Here is a 17,460-nt window from a genome sequence, read left to right on the forward strand (position 1 = left end):
CTTTGATGATTTCTATCTATCTAGATCGATGGAGAAAGCTCTACAAACAATCAAGATCAGGATAATCAAGTTATCAAGGAAAGATAACTGGACCTGGTTTCACGAATCCCTGTGAAGACTTTGTAGTCGCTAAACCCTAAAATGGTTAGGAAGAGGACGACTCTAGATACAACTAGGAACACCAAAAAGTAGTGTCGGGATTCAAAAATCCCAGTTGCTTGAATTTCCCATTTTATAAACATTCAAACCATATGTTGCTTTAGGTTTAAGCTAAGATAGCTTTAGAACCAAGCAAACAATATCCACTGTTAGATGAATCTTTGAATCTGATTTACATAAGCAAGATATACACTATGGTTAGGTGAAACCGTAACCGAGCCGTGTACAAAGACTATATTCAACATAGTTAGCCTAAACTAGCCGGTTTGAACTTAAAAGTTTAACCTTTCATTTTCATGAACATATAAGACATTAACTCTGAGTCACAGACATGTGATCAACTAAGTATAATGTTTATAAAGATTTAATCAAATGCTAATTATCTCGAAGAAATAATTTAAACACACTTGAAAATATAATCGACATGGTTAGTAGGTGTACAAGGTACAAATACCATTGTCGTTCGTGAGTCGGTTCAGTCACAGTATGCATACCGTTTGGGAAACTTTTAACCAAAACCAAGTTCCGGAGTTAACATAACTTTTAAGGTTTGCGTACCAGTTTGCAAACTTTCCACTAAACCAAAGTTCCGTAGTTCATAGAGATTTTTAAGTTTGCGTACCAGTTTGGAAACTTTAAGACTGTGCCGGTTCCGGAGTTCACAGAACTAAAGCGGTTTGCATACCGGTTTGGAAACGCTACCGAGTTCAGGAACACATAAATGTTTAGTTCGCGTACCGATTTGGATAATCACCCCGGTTCCGTAGCCACAATTCAAGAATGGTTTGCATACGAGTATGCATACCGATCCGGTTCACACGAGTTAAACAGATTTTCATATAATGTGCATAAGAATATGCTTATCACAAATCTGTAAGTCGATATGTATAGCTACCCCGCTACGTGTACGTGTACATGTAATACAGGTTCAGACGTTTAATAGTTTAAGACTGATACCACTGTCTTGTATCCGAATCCATAGTAGTTCTATATTTCTCTCTAAATCGATTCAAAACATTCCGAATAACATCAATGACACATATCACTGTTCCAGGCTACTTTGGAATGATGAAACTTGAATCATGATTTTGATTCCGAACAAAAAATTGTTCTTAACCGAAATTCATCAAACATGAACAAATGTTCATTAAGCTTAGTTCTTGTCTATGCATACTAGTCTAATTAGTTATGCGACATCGTCTCATATGATAGAAAAGTGAATATAACTTGAGATATAGGTGGTTCAGTCTTCACTTACCTTTTGTTGATGAAGTTCTTTCGGTTGATCTTTGCCTTCAAATGGTAGAATCCAATGATGACTGCCGTGATACTCTGTTCTCAACTATATGTTTATCCTAGTCCGAGACTTAACTAATTGTAGACTAGAAATCAAGATATAGTTTTGAAAGATAAATTTGAAAACAAGCTTGAGATAGCAACACTTGTGAGTTCGTTCGAGCAATGCTCTAACAATTAAGAAATCCAGTTGCAAGAATCTCTCTATTTATAGATTTTCTAGATAACTTTAAATTCAAGCTAAGATAACTTGAGATCCAAGCAAACGCTTTCTCAATTTAGATGAAGTTTATATCAGGAATTCACGTAAGCATGTGACAAGTCCACCTTGAAATTACACAGAAGAATATGCACTACGGTACAGGGTTCTGGAACCGTGCACAATGATGGTTCATAGCGGCTCAGTAGCCTTTGAAATTACATGCACATAATGATGTTCAGTAACACTCATGATTTAATCAATGATCCACAAACACAAAGTGATTCAGTGAACAAAGTTGTCTTAGAAGTGTCTATGAGAATCGTAGCAAAGTCGAATATAAACTTATAAAATAGGTCGTGTACTTCTGCTAGACTAGAACCGTACATGTTTGACAGTTCGCGAAGTCAGGACACAAGGGTTTGCAAACCTTTACAAATTGACTATTTTGAAAGATGAACAATTGCAAAAGCTTTTTGCGAATGATGTTTTCACTAATCAAAAACGAAATTGGGAGATCGAAGATGATTAGTTATCGTCTTAGTCTCACCCGCAAATGATGATTAGTTATCAAGGATCGATGTTGCTTTTAGGACTCTGCCGACACCTAATGAGAAATCAAAGTTTTTGGAATCCCATGAAAGTATGGTCGCATGACTAATACTTAAAGAAGTGGAGGTAAGGCCCCACTAGGAGTAGAGCCTGCAACTTGATTTGACTCAAAACATAAAAACTTACCATGTCCAGACATAATAAGGATTGGCAGATTGAAGCTCTTTTTTGATTATATATGTGATGCTACATGACCGTAGCTGGTGGAGCGAAAAAAAACTAACACTAGTCGTTGGATTGAATATGATGACGGTTGTATTATGGCCGAGCGGCAAAGACAAAACTATCAATATCCATAACATGTATGTTCGACCATAACATGGCCAAAAACAGCTATTGTTCGAGCCTATATAAATAAGTCATCATTTCTATTTTTCCGCTTAGTGGCCCTAAAAAACAAAATTACATTTTTTTTTTCTTTTTTGAAGAGTTAAATTAGTTTGTTTGATCATCCATTAAATTGCTCGAAAGAGAACAAACATGAAACTCTTCTACTTTTTTTTTCCCAAAGAATATCTAAAACTGCAATTTTGATTTAATGTGCAAATTAATCCTTTATGAAGCATCTCTTCAAAATAAAAAATAAAAAAAATTGTTCTCACTAAAGAACTAAAAGTCAAACGGTAGAATTAGAAGTTTCGCACCATCCCTTTAACATCATCGATTTCCTCAATAGAATACATGTATTAAGTACTTTGCTTATGTACCTGTATTTTTCCATGTATCTCTATTTCGATGTATTTGATTGATGTAATTCTTCCGCAGAATATATGGAATTATGGGTACTTACTCCCGAGCAGCTATTCAAGCCCCATAAAAATAAGCTATAATTTTTGTTTTTTCGCTATCTAGTTATCTTATTTATTTTTATTTGCTTATTTCTTAGTGGCCCTAAAAGATAAATTACATTTTCTTCTTTTTTGAAGAACGAAATTACCTGTTCGATCATCCATTAAATTGCCTCGGAACAAACCCAACACTCCAACAGATCACTCCTCTATTTTTTTTTATTTTTTTTGCTTTTCTTATTTTCTTAAGATAAAAATATCTAAAATTGCGTAAGATAACTTCAAATCCGGACTGTTCAATTTTAATCACGTGCCATTGAAACTCAATCTCTGACATCCACGTATCAAATCTGCACTCAATTACTGATTATTACAAACTTAACATGACTAAATCTTTTTTAGCGCCATTTTTGTTTCATCCATTTAATAATAATTAAATTCGAACAAATAAAAAGCAAAAATAAAATAAAAAGAATTTGCCTGCCCAAACTTTTCTTCCTCCTACTAACCTTTCTCTCTCTAAAGCAAAACAAAATCACATCTGAAACCTCCTTATGAATTCGAACCGTACGATCATCTGAATATCTGACCGTCCATAAAAATACTAAAGAAAAATTTCAATTTTTCAAAATCTCATAGAGGGAGAGAGAGTATTAAAAGCTTCCTCCAGTCCTCCTTTTGTTCTCTTCTTCTTCTTCGCTCTCGCTGTCGCCCCTTAACCCTTTTCTTCTCATATTTCTGAAATTCTCTTCCTTTCTTGTATAAATCAGACTTTTATCGTCTGCCCCTTAACCCCCTTTTCGAAGATTTTGAGATTTGGTACGAATTTTGGGTCACATACATTTGTTGGAATCTGGTGTTTGTTTGTTTGATTTCGTCTGGGGATTCAGTAATGGTGATTTGAGAAGAAGATTTGATCTGGGTTTTTCTTTTTTTTTTTGAATTTTAGGGTTTTTGAAGTCTGTGAAAGAGAAAAAGTAGTGGTTTTGGATTTGAGACCCAATTGAGGAAATTTTTGAAATATTCTTCTTATCTGGGTTTGTGGGTTTTTGAATTTTGAAAAAGGGCGATGGAACAAATTGACGGCGGGGATATCCCGCCGAAAAAACTAGCCAGGCAGTTGGATTTCACCAGGTTTCCTAATACACCAGCAGCAACTACGGCTTCTTCTTCTGTCGAACAACCACAACCGATTCCGAAACCACCAGTTGTTGTACCACCACCACCTCCTCGGCCTCTACTTCCGGTGTTAGATCTCTTTCTTTGTTCTCTCAAGTGTTTGATTTTTCTTTTTCACTAAGAATTACTGTTTTGGGAGAAATTTATTTGGAAAGATTCAAATTTTATTCGATTTCTTCAGGTTATTGTGAATTTGAAACAATTGGGTTCTGGGGCAGTGAGAAAATTATAGTTCGATAAGGTTATATGATTCGTAAATCAGACTGTGAAATTGGGTCTTTTTTGAGTTGTGAGTTATAGGGTTTTTTTTTTTGTTTTGAATTTGGGGACCTGGGTTTTTTAAATATTACTCTAGTTAACTAGGTGGCGTTAATTACTTGCATCTGATTTGGTCTTCAAATGCATGTAGATTGTATTGTTGTGGGTTATTAGATACTACATTTTGTTTGAAAATTTTTATATGTACAGTGTGATTTGGTCCAGTAATTGATATACTTATACCAATGGAAATTCTAGGTTAACCAAATCTCCTGTTGTAGATGTCAGTCTTTGATTGTCTTTTCGCAATACATGTTCTGCTTATGCTTACAGTTTTGAGTGAATTTGAACAATTTATATTTTGTATAAAGACAGTAGGTACAGAAAGACTGAATGATAGCGTTATGGTTTGTTTTTAACATATATAACTTTAGGCATTTTCTCATGTATCACTTGCATATTAATTGCTGAGGAAATATCCTTGATGGTTATCGGCAACTGTATTGATATTGCTTGATACGATTTTTATTAATAATTACTATTTGTTTTGTTTTTTTTCTTCTTATCTCATGCTCATTAATGGTTTAAAGTTGTTGTTTTTTCTTTTCTTTTCTTTCACTGCTAAATCTAAAGCTCGTATATCTTATTACAGTAAACCTGATTCACCAAAATCTCGTCCACGGCCCAACCTTGAAGTAAAAGATGGCACCCCGAAGAAACAAAAGCAATGCAACTGCAAACACTCAAAATGCTTGAAGTTGTAAGTATATCTTCCATGTTACCACTCCATACATCACTATCAGTAGAGAAGCATATTTGGTATTTCTATTTCTGAAGTTCGTTATTTGAATGAAGTATTACATTTTGGGATCTACGACCCTTTCTACAAGAATTTCTATTATACATTAATGTGGAAACGTGTGAAAGTTATGTGCATTTCCAGAACAATTAATAAAGGGTATACATTGGTGGAAACTATATCAATAACTCACAGTATGAGTCGGCTCTTAAGTAGGTCGAATAATGATTATAACATCTCTTTAACATTAGCAGTTGTTGCCGTCCTTATACTGTGACCTGTATTTTAAATCTGTGAAAACTCACCTTTTTCATGTCAACGGTGAACAAATAAGTCCTTAGAGATGCACCGTAAATTGCTACCCATAATGAGCATATTGAAAGGTTACGGTGCTTTAATTATTTTTTAGTGCGTAACACTTTTGACGAGTAAAAGGCGTATCTTTTTAAGAATATATGCTCAGATTACTTGTTGAATTGTGATTGTTGTGGGCATGGACATACAAAGTTACTGAAATCATCCTCATTGAGAATTTCACTATTTAACGAGCTTTTCGAGGGGCGTTAGAAATTTAGAAAATCGTTTTTGGTGAGGATTGTTACTTCCTAGTGAGACCAACCTTACTAAATTCATCTATTTGATCATCAAGTGGGTTTAATGAGTAATTTACATACAACAAATCCACAAGTCCACTGAATTAACTGTTAAAAAGTTTAACCTCTTTCTACTATTTTTGACTTTTGTTGATCATATCCTAACATCTACAGCTTCTTGTCAGGTATTGTGAATGCTTTGCTTCAGGAGTATATTGTGATGGCTGTAACTGTGTAAACTGCAATAACAATGTTGAGAATGAGGCTTCTAGGCAAGAAGCTGTTGAAGCTACATTAGAACGCAATCCAAACGCGTTCCGACCAAAGATTGCTAGTAGTCCCCATGGAGCTCCAAATAATAGGGTATGTAGTCTTTATATCTGCAGCTAAATTCAGTTTTTTGCGTATGAGTGCATCTGAATTTGCGAAATGAGATAATATCCTTTTGGCCACTGCCTACAAGGATACATCTGGTGGAGTTGTTACAGTTTTAGGTAATTTGAGGAATGTATTACATTGACTCTGGGTCATTGTTTTTAGTGTTCCCTCTCATTTAGTTTTTATTCCCTACCCCCCTTTTCTTTTTAGTACAACCTATATCCAGAACCAGAAAGAGAATAATACCATCTCGAGAATCTTAATGTCGAAGCATGCAAGTATGTGCTCCCACAAATAGATTGACATGCATCATGCAGTTAACATACTTAGCAAGACGTTAATGATTTCCTAACTTAGAGTACTGCACTTTGTAAATATGGCGTATTTTTAGGTCATTTTAATGTGCTGAACTGATCACCGCTTCTTATTCTCTATATCCGGGTATATGTGGGTGCGCTATTGCAGGATATATAACTTTTATAGCTACTTTATGCATGTACGGAACATTTTATGCGGGTATACAAAAAACAGAAGCATCTTAAGTTTAGTACTGAGTATTGTTTGGATAAATTCCAGCACTCAAATATAATCCAAGAGTAAGTTATCCAGAAGACTCCATTATACACTAGAATCCTGTGTGAACTTTATTGCGACTATATGTATCTACAAATACACGTATAAACAAGTTTCTTTATGCACACATGAGTTTATATTTTGATGCTTGGTTGTATTTTATGTGTAGGAATATATATACTTGTCATATGCTTTTAGTTAGAAAGCAGAAGGAGCTGTATAAATGATCCCCAGTTACTGACTGTCTTGTTACAAACTTACTTCAATCTGCTTGATTTTGATACCCTAGTGTATGTTTCGGAAAAATGTAGGAGGAAGGGGAAGTCGCACTTGTGGGTAAGCACAACAAGGGATGTCACTGCAAGAAGTCAGGGTGCCTTAAAAAGTATTGCGAATGCTTTCAAGCAAATATTTTGTGTTCAGAAAACTGTAGGTGCATGGATTGCAAGAATTTTGATGGCAGTGAAGAGAGACGTGCTATCTTCCATGGAGATCATGCTAATTCTCTCTACATGCAGCAAGCAGCAGCTAATGCTGCCATTACCGGTGCTATTGGATCATCAGGATACGGATCCCCTCCGGTATCTAGGAAGAAAAAACAGGAACACTACTTTGGAGCAGCAGCAAAGGACCCCATTATGCACCACCTTGCCCATTTTCCCCCGGTAATTTCTCATTTATTTTAAACGAAACTCTTGCTTGTTATTTGCTGGAAATATGTGCCTATTTCATTTTTGATCCGGATAATCATTTCTTTGGAGTAATGCCACACTTGCAATTTTTATATGTCTAAGATATATGTCTCTACCTCCGATGTGACGTTTAATGTACTTGATTTCTCAATAGTTTTAGATGTTGGTTACAAATGGCCAACTCAAATATGACCGTGTTTAGTTGAAATGAAAAAGAACTATCCCTCATTTTAAATGTTCACAGATCTAAAGATTTAGATTTTGATACACACGGTCAAAATGAAAAGCTCGCCACAAGGGCAATAGAACATTTTGTAAAATCTGAAGGTTAGTTTGTTTTTTACAGAAACATTTCCAGCCGGGTTATGTCTCTAGATCATGTTTGCAATCACATGACTAAGACTGCAGACATGACTTCCGCAAGGCATATATCCCTTCTGTCTCTTGAAGCAAGAGCAGCAGACAGCTTAAAGCTATCATAATTTTGGCACGTTTTTATGTTGGTCAGCGTTGCTATGCAATAGTTTACTATGGTTTCTCTCTTTTTCAAGACACTTTCAAAAAAATGTTCCAAGTTTTCAAAATGTTAGAAAACATATTGTTTTTGGCGTTAAAAATAGGCGTGTATATTAAAACGCTTTAGATACTTGTAGCAGCTGGGATAAAGCTGAAATTGGAAACATGGTTCTTACTTATTGACTTCTGTAGCATTGATAGATGTTGTATACCATTTTAGTTAGCTTGCGTTCGTCAGCAGAGGATGCATACATTTGTAGAATATTCTGTTGGCTAATGTAGATTATTTAGTTATTTTGGGGTTAATGGATATGTACTTAATACCATCATGCATCCATCTCCAGTTCTAACAGTTTTGCCTAATTTGTCAAATAACATCATGGGTTAGTTGTTAACAGTTAACTTTCTTGCTGTAAGCAGGGAAATCACCAAAGAAGTTCTGCACCATCTTCTTCCTTACATCTGTTACCTCATCCCCGGGTTGTCAATCCTGCAGTATTTGGTGGTTCAAAGTTCACTTACAGGTTGGTTTGATCCTTCTTTTTGTATTATAAACATAAATTCTTTCTACTTTTCTAGCACTTAATTATGCTAGTGATCATGCTGAAGGTCCCTCTTAGCGGATATCGTCCAGTCGCAAGATGTGAAGCAGCTTTGCCAACTTTTGGTCGTAGTTTCAGACGAAGTTGCCAATTCATATGCAGGTACGTCAATGACTAATTTAGTTAATCTGTTGAGGATTTGGATGCGATGGAAGCATTGGTTTATTCGTTAGTTTTTTTTGAGGAAGATCTTCTGATTATGTAGACATTTTCCCCACAAAAAAACGTTTGATTGTTGTAACTTCTTAAGCTTTTTACACCATCTAAAGTTGACGGAATTTTTTCTTTGATATATATAAGGTGGTTGAAATAAGTTGTTAAATGGATTGGTTAATTATTTTGTAAGAAAACTCATAATATTTAGGTTGATGGGTCATCGCCAGAATCAGTCATCCCCTGGGTAGTAATTACTTATGAGTCCTGCTAGGTGGAACATTGGTTTAGACTGGCAAGGATGAAAAAGAGATTTTGATATGGAAACCGTCTGTGCTTATTGGTTTGATCAGGCCAGTATCTTAATGGTTCCCAGTTTGCCACTTGCTCCCAATGATGATTGGAGATTCAAATTATGTTCAACTCTTATTTGCAATGTTACAGTTAAAAATGGCAAAGGTGGAAATGAAGTGCGAGCAGTGAGTGAAAATCAGAATGGGAACTCCCTAGCATCATCAAATCAAGAACGAGAAGATACCCTAAAAGAACAAGATACACAGAAACCCTTAGCTGATGACCATTTGAGAGAAAACCAAGCTGATAAAGTTATCCCAGATGATTCCGGATTAGATGGTACAGATTTGCAGAAAGAGAGGCCAATGTCTCCTGCAACGTTAGCTCTTATGTGTGATGAAAAAGATGCGATGTTCATCGCACAAGCGTCACCGGGTGGGGCTGGTCTTCAAGGTTGCAACAAACCTGTACCATATGGACAGGATATGTCAGAGGTCTACGCTGAACAAGAAAGGCTTGTTTTGACTGGATTTCGAGATTGTCTTCGAAGGATCATAACTTGTGGGAGAATAAAAGGTAACTTTCTTTACCTTTTTAATTTCTATTCTTTGTTTCTAGTAAGTGAATGATGTCAAATAGTGGTAAATCCATTAAAGTTTCCTGAACTTCGAAAGTTGGTATCTCGCCTTTCAGTGAACTTTAATGCTTTTCTTTAATGCATGTACAGAAGGAAAATACACCGCTTCTCCGTCCTCTTCTTCTTCTTCCGGCACAAAAACAGAAACAGGGAGTCAACCAGATTCAGTTGGCAATGGAAATTCAAGAAAGCATCCTGTCACTACTACTGTTGCTGAAGCATCTCAAACAGCAACTACTACGGTTACTGCCACTTCTAGTAATGGTCTACCTACGAGTGTTGGACACCCCAATGAAAATGGGAATACAATGAAACAACCAAAAACTGAAACAGAGATGTAAATTAAAGATTACATAGTCTATAGAGAGGAATTATAGCCTTATAGGAAAGCATAATATCACTGCTGCATCTGCCATTTTTTAGCCTTAGTTTAGATCGGCTGTTTATTTGATGCAGTTACAAACAAAATTTTGGCCTCTATTTATTTTTAGATGATCCCATACATGACTGGAAATCCAGTCATAGGAGGATCCAAACAGTTGAAAATAATTCTTTCAGCTCTGTAGTGTGCAATCCGCGCACTGGAGTTGGCAGTGGCAAGTTCTTCTTTGCCCATTTTAATCACAAGTGTATTATTATTATTATTATTCGCTTACGCACAACAAGTGAAAATCTAAATACATGATTACCTAACTCAATTTGGTCTGGATTTGAACTTTTAGCAACATTATGGCCAAGGCTACGTAATGCCGCCAATTTTTGCAATTGGTAAAGTGCACAGGTAAAATCTCTTTGGCATGTGGTTGGTAGGTGTTTTGTAATTTTGCAGCCCACAAATTACGACCACCATTCCAATGAATTTTCACAGTTTGAAATGACTACACCATGTTTGTTCTATTTCTCTGCATTTGACTCACTCAGGTCTGACTAAAATTACCTGAATTATCTAGATCTAACTTAATATGTTTGTTTTTTTTGAGTAAGTCCCATATGCAAGGGTGTTTTATTACCTACTCAAACAGATTCGAAATAGAAATTAGGTCTGAGTCATATAACGAGTCAAAACTGAACAAATGGTTTGACATCCGACTCGTGTCGAGTCAGTCAAAAGTCGGATGCAAACAAACATGCAGGACGATTTTGCAAAACTACTGAACTCTGGGCCGTCTAGTACAGGTCTAGAACCTCAAGTCTGGATCTTTCTTCGCGTAGCTTAGAAGCTTAATCAAAGCACGTGTCCCTCCCTAATTATTGTTTTTCGGCGACGTAAGTAATACACGTGTCTGCCAGAAATTAAGTTACGAAATAAATACACGAAAAAAAAGAAAAGAACCAAAATTCTGTTTCCAGTTCTCTTCTTCTCTTTTTATGCTTCTTCTTTTCAGTCGGTTCAATTTTCACTGCTCACCACCACCATTACCAAAACCCTAAGCGTAAATTAGCTACCTGTCAGTCTCCTCACACTGATTCATTACATATATAAACCATCACATCTCAGCGCAAGTTAGCATAGTTACTGTATCTCCATCATTTCTCGATTTTTCTACAAATTTCAGCATGTTAAGCTAAGAAAAAGGTAATAACCTTCCAATTTCGAGATTAATATGATATTTTGTTGACATCAAATTTTGAAATTAGAAATAAATCATTTTGTTGTTGTTGTGAATTGTGAACAGAAGAAAAGGTTTCTTTTGTGGTATAATAATTTGGCACATGTGGGGTCTTCCAAATATTCGTGAAGCTTCCTCTATGTACAAGAGGATGCCTTCAAGAGAAAGAGAGCATGCCATTGCAGCTGATAATCAAGGGAATTTAGGTGGGTACCCTTTTACTGCTTGCTTTTACATAGTACTTCAGACCCTGATTGTATTCTAATGTGTGAATTTTAGAGTTAAATAGTTCTGGTCTTGGTTTTGTTGCAATTTAAGTTGTATAACTTGTAAACATTGTATTGTGTGGATAAATTTAGTGGATCGGAACCTAAATTTGTTTTGTTTAAGTATGTGTAAGTGATTGCTGACGAGTTACTGCATGGGTTTTAGATATGGAATATTTGGAGAATGGTAAGGTGCAAGAAACTACAAATCCTTCTTGGAGACTTTCTTTGCCACATGTACTTGTTGCTACCATTTCGTCCTTCTTATTTGGATACCATCTTGGGTGCGTAACGTTTACCTTCCCTCCCTTGTAGTCTATTATCTTTATTGCAGAAGGGTTTTTGTGTGTAAGAAAACCCATTTAAGAGAAGTCTATTTCGGATGCAGAGTTGTTAATGAAACACTAGAGAGCATTTCGTTGGATCTTGGATTTGGAGGGAACACCCTAGCAGAAGGTATTGTTTGTGATGAATATCTTTCTGTACTCGTTTATGCATTTGGTATGGTTTATATATATTGGTTTCTATCTAATATTTTCGCCTCCATTTTTGTCACATGAAGGTCTAGTTGTGAGCATTTGCTTGGGAGGTGCCTTTCTTGGATCTCTTTTCAGTGGTTCCATTGCAGATGGGGTTGGGCGACGCAGGGCTTTCCAGTTGAGTGCTTTCCCCATGATTGTTGGAGCTTCTTTGAGGTAATACAATCACTTCGAACCTCAGGCCTGCTTGAGTGCGTTTAACTTCTTCTATATTAACATTCTTTTCTGTGCTTGTGCTTGTTAATTACTTTGATATGAAGTTTTATTTTCTGATTGTATTTTAGTGCCACAACAAAAAGCCTGGAAGGTATGCTTCTTGGAAGATTTTTAGTTGGAACTGGAATGGGTCTGGGTCCACCTGTAGCATCTCTCTATGTGACAGAGGTATATGGGGTGGTCATAGGTTGGGTTTTCGCTGTTCACTAATATTTTCTAGGTCTTGGGGCATCTCGTAAATTTTCTGGCTAATTCTCCCTTACCTACTGTGATCAGATTTCACCTTCATTTGTGAGGGGTACTTACGGAAGCTTTATTCAGATTGCAACCTGTCTTGGATTAATGGCATCCCTTCTTATTGGAATCCCAGCTAAGGAAACTGTGGGTTGGTAAGAAAAATGAAGCAGAAGTTCCAATATTGTAAAAAAAGTATGTCCATGCAGTACATTTCCTTTAATGTTCTGTGGGTTTTCTAACCTTAGGTGATTCAGGTGGCGGGTGTGTTTTTGGTTGTCTCTCATCCCTTCATCAATGCTTGCCCTTGCTATGGAGTTCTGTGCAGAAAGCCCCTATTGGCTTTTCAAGGTCTTATGCTTTCCCTTCTTAATATGTTACCCTAAGATACACTAGTATAATTGTTCAAGAGAGTTGCACATGCACATTCACCACGGAGGTGGTTGTGAATCTTTCTTGTGAATGTATCCTGTATAGATGATTCCAGTAATTATTATCTGATGTCATACAGAAAGGAAGACCTGCTGAAGCTGAAGCTGAATTTGAGAAGCTCTTGGGAGAATTCCATACAAAATCTGCAATAGCAGAGGTATCAAAGTCTGATAGAGGGGACGACATGGAAACGGTCCATTTAACAGAATTACTATATGGTCGCCATTTTAAAGGTACTTGCATTTGATTTGTTCCTGACCATTCTACATGTATCGTTCTTTTTCCACGTAAGTGCTCGGTTATTCACTTTTGTTTTTGCAGTTGTTTTTATTGGGTCAATCCTCTTTGCTTTACAACAGCTGTCTGGTATAAATGCTGTATTCTACTTCTCTTCAACTGTCTTTAGAGGCGCTGGAGTGCCTTCGAACCTGGCAAACATCTGCATTGGAATAGCAAATTTATCAGGTAAAAGTAGTTCTGCTGCTTAATTCATTGGCGTGTCCTAGCTATATGGAGTTGTTTCGTCCTTCACTTAACTTGGTGTGTATCAGGGTCAATTGTTGCCATGCTGTTGATGGACAAACTCGGAAGGAAAGTGCTTCTTTTGGGAAGTTTCTTCGGAATGGTAAGTCAAGTGATAGGCCTATTCTTCTGGCAACCCAAACTTTGTTCTGGGAAGGGTAACATGCAGCACTAGTTCCACGTTAAGTAAAAGACGAATTTCTCCCCTATTGTTATACCTGGTTGAGTTAACTTCGGCTGATTCATTTGTTTGTATCAGGCATTTGCAATGGCAGTCCAAGTTACAGCTGCAAGTTCCTATATTCCATCATCTGGAGCGCTGTATCTGTCTGTTGGTGGGATGTTATTGTAAGTAATTATTGCTAGGAAACCTTGCATACAAATTTATCTGAGCAACTGTAGAAGAGATGCTTATACACAGGAAACTTAAACCTCATTTTCTTGGTTTAATTTTATCAAAATGCGACTACATTGAGAAGATTAGCTAAGATTTCATGTCAGCATGGATGCTGGTTTATTCCGCATTGATGCCGGGTAGGTTATAGCCTGTATTTTCAGTATGGATTCTTGATACAAAATCGAGGAACATTCTACTTAAGGTATCAATATCCAGTTTTGAGGTTTGATCCCTAGCAGCATCCTACCTGAAGAAAGTTGGTTTTAAAGAGGGTATTCTGCAACTTAGAGTTTCCAATAAAAGGGATACATCATTGATCCATTTATTTGAGTGTTCATAATCTGACACATCGCCGTGCGCAAGTTTGTGATTGATTTGTCAATCAATGAGTGGCCATTTTGGTGGATGTAGGTACATTGCGGAACCACGTTAAATCTTGTGTGTGCTCTATTTGCTCCAATTTGGTTTCCATTTTAGTTACGTTGATCATTTGTGCTATTTCGATCCCAAGACTTAAGATTTATTACTGAACTTATATTTAATTCCTTGTTACAAAATGAATTAGTAAAAAGTACCGTGAAAGGCTAGCAACTAGTTTCTTAGAATATGACCTCTTTATTAGTATCCTGTGGAATGTATTATTTATTATGAATGGAGAGCAGCAGTTGGTGATGAAGTCTTTGTCAAAACATGTTCGAGATCAACCAGATTTTGAACTGTCCCTAAAGAAAACTGTGGAAAATAAAGATAAAGAATACCTACAACAGAAAAACATGCGTATGGTGAATTCAAATGGATTATCCTTAGAATAAGTTAAATCGCTTGGGGTTTTTGTGGTATCTTTACTGTGAGTTGAAAATGCCTTAAATTTTGATGGTAACTGTGTTCTCATGCAGGTTTGTCTTTACATTTGCATCGGGGGCTGGTCCAGTTCCAGGTCTTCTCCTACCTGAAATATTTCCAGGCCGAATCAGGGCAAAGGCAATGGCTGCCTGTATGTCGGTACATTGGGTAATATAACTTTATTATGGTAACCTAGGATTTGATTAGTTTGTAGTTTAGCGCGAGCTTATGTTTGTAATACTGCTATATATTTATTTTTTGGGGGTTTCAGGTGGTGAACTTTTTCGTGGGATTGTTGTTCTTGCATTTATTGGAACAACTTGGACCACAGATCCTGTACTCGGCTTTCACTATATTTTGCCTGACCGCAATAGTTTTTGTGAAGAACAACGTGGTGGAAACCAAAGGAAAATCACTTCAAGAGATTGAGATAGCACTTCTTCCTTTGGACTAAAGGTATTTCTTGTCGCCGGGCTCAGTTTCCGTGGTATAATTATATCTTTATTTATATATATTATAAGAAGAGGTGGTGTCCTTGTCAAGGGAACAAGGACGGTCGAGTTTGGGCGAATTGATTTTTCAAGGACGGTCAGGATTATACCTCAGCCGAGATAACTCAAGCTAACCATATCTATTTATCCTCAGGCGGAGGACGGCTAGACTGTCATACTATTGTCTCGGACTCCAGATTCGCATTAGTATTCAACTTTCCATTCTGACCTCATGTATCCATTTTTGAAAACTAATTCTCCTCCTAAATTGATATTTAGTAAAATATTTACTTTTTGAAGCATGATCATCAATAATAGTTATTGAATACAAACCTGACATTGATATTGTATACTTATTAAATCTTTTTCTCAAACTTCTGCCTTCTCTCTCACTCATCTTCCATTCTTTTTCCTTTGGCCATTATTCTTTCTCCGCTAAAGGAAACTCTAACTTTTGAGACTTGTAGAAGAGTCAAAGCATTTTCACCAACAAAAATTGAGGAGATGGAAGTGGTACAACCTCACTGTAAACTAAATTTTAGGGGTTTTAGTTGAAGATAGTTGGGGGCATCACCGAGTAGGGAAACGAATAAGGTTTATAGCAGTAGGAAAACGAATAAGGTGATTGATTTGATTAAGAAGTTCCATTATAAAGGTAGCATTTGTAGTTTTGTTTTCTAACTTATAATTTAAAAACATAACCAAATATTAAATGTTAGAAATTGTGCTTGATTTATGATGGAGATGTTTTCTGAGATAAATTGTGCTTGATTTATGATGGAGATGTTTTCTGAGATAAATGTTGTGTAAGTAACTTATTTCAGACCATAATCTCACCTAATTGAACTTGACTTTCAATACCTTTTCAAGATAACTTTCTGACATGTAAAAGCTATACAATGATGATCCTTGCATCACCATAATGATTATGTTTGTTTGACTTTTAAAATAATTCTTAGATTGGATTCGTCAGGTTTTTTACTTTTGGCTAATTAATGTATCATGGAAACATGATGCCTGTAAATTGTTCCAAATGATTCCCTTGAACCCGTATTAGTCTGGACTATTGATGATAATCGAACTATGTTGTTGGAGACAGGGACATCTTAATCACTAAGGGTGATTGGGCATTCTTTAGCAGATAATTCATGCAACCCAGTATTATCTCAATGTGGCGGTGGTAAACCTAGGTACCATTTATTCCTTGATTTGTGTAATTTGCTTCTTAGATTTAAATATTAATGAAAAACTAAGACTATCTTGGTTTCAGGAAAGTGTTCGTACTTTGAGTGAATAGTTTTAAGTTCCGCCAACTTGATTTAACCTTTTGGGCAGTGAGGTAATGCATCATAAATCAACTTGATTTCAATGAGCATCGTTATGTGCAGACGAAATAGAAGGCGTGCTCTTTTGATAAGTCAGTTATGTTTGATGCAAAATATTTGTATCGCTATCAATAATTACATTTATATTTTAAATTTACGAAGAAATGGATCAATAGGTGTGTTTTACTTGTTAGAGCACTGCTCGGTCGAACTTGCAAGCGTTGCTATCTCAAGCTTGTTTGTCAAGTTTAATTGCCAAAACTATAAGTCTTGATTTGTAGTCAACTTATAGCTAAGTCTCATATTAAGATAGAAAGTGTAGTTGAGCTTTAGACTTCACGACGTTCATCGAATGAAGACGAAGAACTACTCGAGGGGACTTGTGGAACTTCATCAACAAAAGGTATGTGGAGACTTAAACTCATCTATAACTCAAAAGTCTATCTACTCAATCTCCTATTTGAGACAAAAGTCGTATTGCCATATAGACTTTAATTATACACATTTGGTATTTCAAGCCGAGTTTATCTCGCTTATCTATTCCTCGAAATATGTGTTGGTAAGCTTTCGCTTTAACCAAGTTCATCTTTTATTCTTGACGAAAGTCAAAATATGATCATGTGAAGAACGCCTTGTAACATCTTACATGATTTGTGTGAGACAGTCATTTGATGTAGACTTGAAATGTTTCGTATTGATCATTCGATCACTTGAAAATTTCTTTGAAGCTAATAGTTTGTGTGAGACAGCTATTGTCGTCTTCCAAGAATGTTTCAATGATTGAAATGGGGGTTTAGAACATGTAACCATGATTGGATATAAACATAGTGTGCATTCACATTTGTGTAAAGTACAAA

The 17,460-nt window shown here is 36.2% G+C and overlaps 2 protein-coding genes across 4 annotated transcripts; both read left to right on the forward strand.

Annotated features, from left to right (window-relative positions):
* Nucleotides 1-3,755: 3,755 nt before the first annotated feature.
* LOC113349099 (protein tesmin/TSO1-like CXC 5) lies at nucleotides 3,756-10,384 on the forward strand. Its single transcript, XM_026593017.1, has 9 exons — nucleotides 3,756-3,873; nucleotides 4,004-4,302; nucleotides 5,144-5,251; nucleotides 6,069-6,246; nucleotides 7,146-7,499; nucleotides 8,463-8,566; nucleotides 8,652-8,746; nucleotides 9,242-9,667; nucleotides 9,819-10,384. Exons 2-9 carry the CDS (start codon nucleotides 4,124-4,126, stop codon nucleotides 10,067-10,069), a joined length of 1,695 nt encoding a protein of 564 aa, XP_026448802.1. The 5' UTR covers nucleotides 3,756-3,873; nucleotides 4,004-4,123; the 3' UTR covers nucleotides 10,070-10,384.
* Nucleotides 10,385-11,076: 692 nt separating this feature from the next.
* LOC113349100 (probable plastidic glucose transporter 2) lies at nucleotides 11,077-15,624 on the forward strand. Of its 3 annotated transcripts, none has more exons than XM_026593019.1 (15): nucleotides 11,077-11,304; nucleotides 11,405-11,544; nucleotides 11,771-11,888; nucleotides 11,993-12,060; nucleotides 12,167-12,299; nucleotides 12,428-12,527; nucleotides 12,636-12,748; nucleotides 12,851-12,944; nucleotides 13,105-13,258; nucleotides 13,347-13,490; nucleotides 13,577-13,650; nucleotides 13,807-13,895; nucleotides 14,841-14,955; nucleotides 15,059-15,243; nucleotides 15,331-15,602. In XM_026593019.1, the coding sequence occupies exons 2-14, from the start codon at nucleotides 11,442-11,444 to the stop codon at nucleotides 15,239-15,241; spliced, it is 1,488 nt and encodes a 495-aa protein (XP_026448804.1). In that variant the 5' UTR covers nucleotides 11,077-11,304; nucleotides 11,405-11,441; the 3' UTR covers nucleotides 15,242-15,243; nucleotides 15,331-15,602. The 3 variants fall into 3 exon arrangements, with proteins under 3 accessions (XP_026448804.1, XP_026448805.1, XP_026448803.1); XM_026593020.1 differs by having other exon boundaries at nucleotides 15,433-15,602; XM_026593018.1 differs by having other exon boundaries at nucleotides 15,059-15,624.
* Nucleotides 15,625-17,460: the final 1,836 nt, after the last annotated feature.

The sequence above is a fragment of the Papaver somniferum genome, chromosome 2, assembly GCF_003573695.1.
Source record: "Papaver somniferum cultivar HN1 chromosome 2, ASM357369v1, whole genome shotgun sequence".
Lineage (NCBI taxonomy): Eukaryota > Viridiplantae > Streptophyta > Magnoliopsida > Ranunculales > Papaveraceae > Papaver > Papaver somniferum.

Coding starts and splice junctions, on each gene's coding strand:
- LOC113349099 (XM_026593017.1), top strand. CDS start 4,124: ATGGAACAAATTGACGGCGGGGATATCCCGCCGAAAAAACTAGCCAGG. Junction 6,247..7,145: donor ATGGAGCTCCAAATAATAGG/GTATGTAGTCTT, acceptor GGAAAAATGTAG/GAGGAAGGGGAAGTCGCACT. Junction 9,668..9,818: donor AACTTGTGGGAGAATAAAAG/GTAACTTTCTTT, acceptor ATGCATGTACAG/AAGGAAAATACACCGCTTCT.
- LOC113349100 (XM_026593018.1), top strand. CDS start 11,442: ATGTGGGGTCTTCCAAATATTCGTGAAGCTTCCTCTATGTACAAGAGG. Junction 11,545..11,770: donor TGATAATCAAGGGAATTTAG/GTGGGTACCCTT, acceptor CATGGGTTTTAG/ATATGGAATATTTGGAGAAT. Junction 12,749..12,850: donor GCTAAGGAAACTGTGGGTTG/GTAAGAAAAATG, acceptor TAGGTGATTCAG/GTGGCGGGTGTGTTTTTGGT.